General features: G+C 33.1%; 1 protein-coding gene across 1 annotated transcript; it reads right to left on the reverse strand.

Annotated features, from left to right (window-relative positions):
- Positions 1-883: 883 nt before the first annotated feature.
- Positions 884-1,258, reverse strand: LOC116023357 (non-specific lipid-transfer protein 1-like). Its single transcript, XM_031264353.1, has one exon. The coding sequence runs from the start codon at positions 1,256-1,258 to the stop codon at positions 884-886; it is 375 nt and encodes a 124-aa protein (XP_031120213.1).
- Positions 1,259-5,201: the final 3,943 nt, after the last annotated feature.

The raw sequence follows: 5,201 nt of genomic DNA on the forward strand, positions 1-5,201 counted from the left end.
GTGAACATAGAGTTTTAAAATTGTGAATATAAAGTACTAAAATTATAAACATGAATATGAATACACCTTCCAAGGTGGATCGGATCCATGACATAACAACCGGTCTTACATATGCTGCTACGAATTAATATATAGGACTTAGGTCAACTCTAATTTTTGTGATGTTAGGGGTATCAGCACGTAAATTGCAGTTGTTATACCGTGGACCATAGATCATGGCTGATACTGCAGTTGTGTTGAACTGATACTGCAGTTGTGATGAAAGGAAACTGCAGTTGCGCTGAACAGAGGCCATTTCATCCGTCTGTAAATGCAGTTGTGTTGAACTGATACTGCAGTTGTGTTGAACGGATACTACAGTTGTGTTGAATGGATACTGCAATTGTGTTAAATGGATGAACGACCTCTGTTCCGCGTAACTGCAGTTTCCTTTCAACACAACCGCAGTATCTTTTCAACACAACTGCAGTATCCGTTCAACACAACTGCAGTACCATGGTCCACCATATATTTGCGCGTAAATTGTCAGTAAAAAGGGTCCGGCATCGGAGAGTGTACGTAGTTAGAGCTTGAATGTTACTAATTATAGTATTAAATAGTCAACTACTTTTATGTAATTAACAATTATTGTACGATGATAAAAGAAGCTTAAAAATCATGAAACAACTCGTGGATTAACATACTTTAAGCAAAAGACTAAAAGTCTACAACATCAAAAAGCATCAAAGACAATAAAAATAGGCCATGCAAGTATATATCATTAAAGATACCTCCCCATATATATAGAGAGCTTGCAATAACTAACTTTTATTCTCATATTATATTATATATTATAATATTATTCCAGCAAATTAAACATTAGTGCTCCGATGAGATAGAGTAGTTAATTGACCTTGGAGCAGTCAAGTTGAGGGTTGATCTTGTATGGTACGCTAAGTCCACACTTGGAAGGGAGAGAAGCGGCACGCCCTACTTGAGCCGGATTAGCGTTGGAAGCAACGCCCTTGAGGCAGGAGCACACGCTCCGGCGATCCGCTGTGGATTTAGCCGCACCGTACAAGGACTTCACCCCACTGCAGCAGCTTGGTGACATAACGTCGCCTCTCATTACGAAGTTGAGGCACGGGTACAGGCTGCTAAACACGCTGTTACACGACATTTGTGCTTCTGCACTATGTGGCGTAAGCGTAACAACGCCCACCATAATGCAAACAACAACAACAACAACAGGGGTAGTAGTAGTGTTACCGTACGCCATTATATTATATTAATTGCTATTAGCTAAGAGTTGAGAAATGTATGTTTTGCGTGGTTACGTTGGAAAACATACATGGGTATTTATGCACCGGATCGGATGCGGGGCTGCTTTTTTTAACCAAGGCATTTGTCAGAAACTGCACGTGTTTCAGTACATTGCATGCATTCTGGAAAGGCTATTTAATTCTCTTTATCATAGGTTGGTAGAAGATGATATCTTTTACCACTGCACAATTTTGAATTTTGATAACTATAGCTTACTAAACTACTAAGTTAAGCCAACGATTTCATTAAACTTTTAATTATATTAATCAATAATTTTGGGTGGACGTTTTTTAATTCAAATGTTTCACATTAGTTAATGATTAAATATTTTTTAAAAATTTGATTAATGATTAATTTAGTTCAAAAATATTAGTTAATTGAATTCTAGGTACATATATATGTTTTAATTTTATTTTTATTTTTATAATTCATAAGTCATAACTCTGCTATATATAGAATTAATTTACTAGGTTCGGCATTTGTCTGGAAACATGTTTCAACAAATATATTTAATATCATATGCAGGATCCTCCGTATATAGTAGCACCACCCATTTAGTCTCTTAAACTTTCAATTTAATTATCTGTGATCTTTCAACTTTTAAATTTAAGTAACCATGATTCTTCCGTTAGTTTAAGTAAAGACAAAGTTAGGACAAGGCCAGGGTAGTCGCATATATATATATATATATATATATGTGGAAGGGTTCAGGTGTGGGGAAGGATTCCCGTGCGGTTGTGCGGTTATACACCTTAAGCATTATAATGGCGCACCTTAAGTACACAAATCACGCACTTTAAGTACACAAACAAAGCACCTAAAAAACACAAACCACGCGCACCTAAAATTTTAGGGCGACGCACCTTAAGTATACAAACCACACATCTTAAAAACACAAACCACGCACCTAAGGTTTTAAAATGACGCACCTTAAGTTTCAACAACTCACGCATCTTAAGAAGGAAAACAACGCACCTTAAGAAGGAAAACCACGCACCTTAAGATTTAGGTTCACTCACCTTAATTAAGGGGGGTGTATTCAATCACGACTTTCATTAACTTTTAAATACTTTTATCAACTTTAAAAGTTTGGTGGTATTCAATTTAGACTTTTATAAACTCTTTAAAAGTCTACCTGTATTCAATTCAAACTTTTCAAAACTCTTTAAAAGTATATAGGTATTCGATTCAGACTTTTATAGAGTTATTAAAAGTCTACTGGTATTCAAAAAGTTACTAACTTTCACAAACTCTGTCAGAATAGGATTTCTATAGACTTTCTCTTCATTAATATAAATAGATGAAATCCAGCCCTCCAACCCCAAACTTTTCAACATTCTCTACAGACTTTTTTTCCTCTATCTAAACTAGGCAAAATTTTCATCAATTTTACGGTACGTTTCAAATCTTTCATAAATATTTTCTTTTTTTAATGTTCAAGCAAATTTTTTGTTGCCATTACAACAAAATAATTGTTGCGATCACAGCCAAAAAAATTGTTGCGATCGCAACAAGAATTTGCTGTTCGAAGCAAATTTTTTAATTTGTAATTTTAAAATTTTATTTAATTAATATGTTTATAATTTTATATAATTGTATGTTTATTAATTTTATATATATATATATATATATATATATATATATATATTGTATTAAGTTGAATTTTTTAAGAGATACTTATTGGTTCCGCATTAATTGTTTCATTAGATCAAGAAATATTTTTATTGGTTATATTTATAAAAATTGATTATGTTTTCTTTATGAATAATATACTCTATTTTTATGACATCTGTATTTATTTATTTTTTTATTTTTACAATGCACTAATTTATAGATAATATATTAATAGAAGTTATGGAATGTTTGTGAGGGTGTATTCAATTTAGAGTGTTAATGACTTTTGTACACTTTTTAATATGAAAAAGTTTTTAAAAGTTTATAAATGTTTGTTCAATGGATATTTATACTCTTACAAAGTTTATAAAAATTTAAAAGATTCTAGGAAAGTTTACAAAAGTCAATTAAAATCCATCATTTTAAAAGTATTTAAAAGTTTATGAAGTCATGATTGAATACACCCCCCTAATTAAGTTTCAACACTGACGTAGCAATTTAATACAGTGCACCAAGTGCAAGTAAAATGTATTACAAGTGCATGTAAAATATATTACATGTGCAAATAAAATTTACACTGAGCATCAATACTAAGTACACCTAACGTTATAACTAGTTACACCTAACGTTATAATTAGGTGCACAAATGTTAATAAGGTAAATTACTTGCACTTGTAAGTGAAAATATGTGCACTTGTAAGCGAAAATAGGTGCACTTGTAAGTGATTTTACTTATTGCACTTTTTACATGCAAAGGTGCACCAGCTACTTGCACTTATAACACATTTACTTACACCAAAGTTTGAGTTATTTATAAAAATGTCACGGTGTCGTTTTTTAAAAATTATATCTGATTCATTGATATGGACACGTGGACAACTGTAAATGGTTTTTATTTCTCTCCTGGGCACTTGTTCTCATTAGAGCATGCATATATATATATATGTGTGTGTGTGTGTGTGGTGTGTGTGTGTGTGTGTGTGTATAAAGGATCATGTGAAACAATTGCCTTAGGTGAGAAATAAGATGAAATTATATCCGTAGATTGAGTCCAGATCAGATAAAGTGTCCAAATTGGAGATATTTAAAAAAAATGCAGTGACATTATTGTAATTTTGTGTAAGTTATTTTTTTTTTGCCTTCCAGTGCACATTGTTATGACATACAGTGCACATTGTTCATTCTTCTACTGCACATTGTTATGCCATACAATGCATATTGTTCCTTCTTCCGGTGCACATTGTTATGCCATACAGTGCACATTGTTTCATCTTCCAGCGCACATTGTTGTGCCTTACAGTCCACATTGTTGTGCCTTACAGTGCATATTGTTGTGCCTTACAGTCCACATTGTTGTGCCTTACAGTGCATATTGTTGTGCCTTACAGTCCACATTGTTGTGCCTTACAGTGCATATTGTTGTGCCTTACAGTCCACATTGTTGTGCCTTACAGTGCATATTGTTGTGCCTTACAGGGCATTTTTTTAAATTGTAGATCACAAACTTTTTTTTAAAAGATCAATTAATCTTGATCACTAATTACTAATTTGAGTTGAATATTGTTTGTTTGTTTATTATTTATGGTCGTTTACGATCTGTGTTGAAGATCCTATATTAAATATAATGTTTTCAATAATTGTTTCACATCTTTGTGCCTCTAGTGCGCATTTTTTGCCTTCCAGTGCACATTGTTGTATCTTACAGTGCACATTGTTGAATTTCGTAGGTGACGATTTTTTTATTTTTTATTTATCTAAGGCTGAGATGCTATCTCACATCTCAGATCACCTACGACTTTCTTCTCACCCGCACCTCTTAAATGCAGTTGGGGTGCTCAGGTGCGGTTGTGCGGTGAGAGGAAAGCTATTGATCTTGTCAAAATCAACGTTCGGGATTAATAACAACGTTTAAAAAAAATGTGGTGTAAATTGGTCATTTTTCATATGGGTCAAATTTAAAGGTGCATGATTTTTCTTCTTAAGGTAAGTGGTTTTCTTTATAAAGGTGTGTGATTTTTGTGCTTAAGGTGCGTGGTTTTGAGCTTAAGGCACGTTAGTTGTTGAAACTTAAGTGCATCGGTCTAAAGCTTTAGGTGTGTGGTTTTACTTCTTAAGATGTGTGGTTTGTGTGCTTAAGGTGCGTCGATTGTTGAAACTTAAGGTGCGCCAACCTAAGACTTTAGGTGCGTGATTTTTCATCTTAAGTTACGTTGCTTTTCTTCTTAAGGTGCATTGTTTTCTTTCTTAAAGTGCGTTTTTTTTTTTTTTTTTTTTTTTTTTTTTTT

This window comes from Ipomoea triloba, chromosome 6 (assembly GCF_003576645.1).
Source record: "Ipomoea triloba cultivar NCNSP0323 chromosome 6, ASM357664v1".
NCBI lineage: Eukaryota > Viridiplantae > Streptophyta > Magnoliopsida > Solanales > Convolvulaceae > Ipomoea > Ipomoea triloba.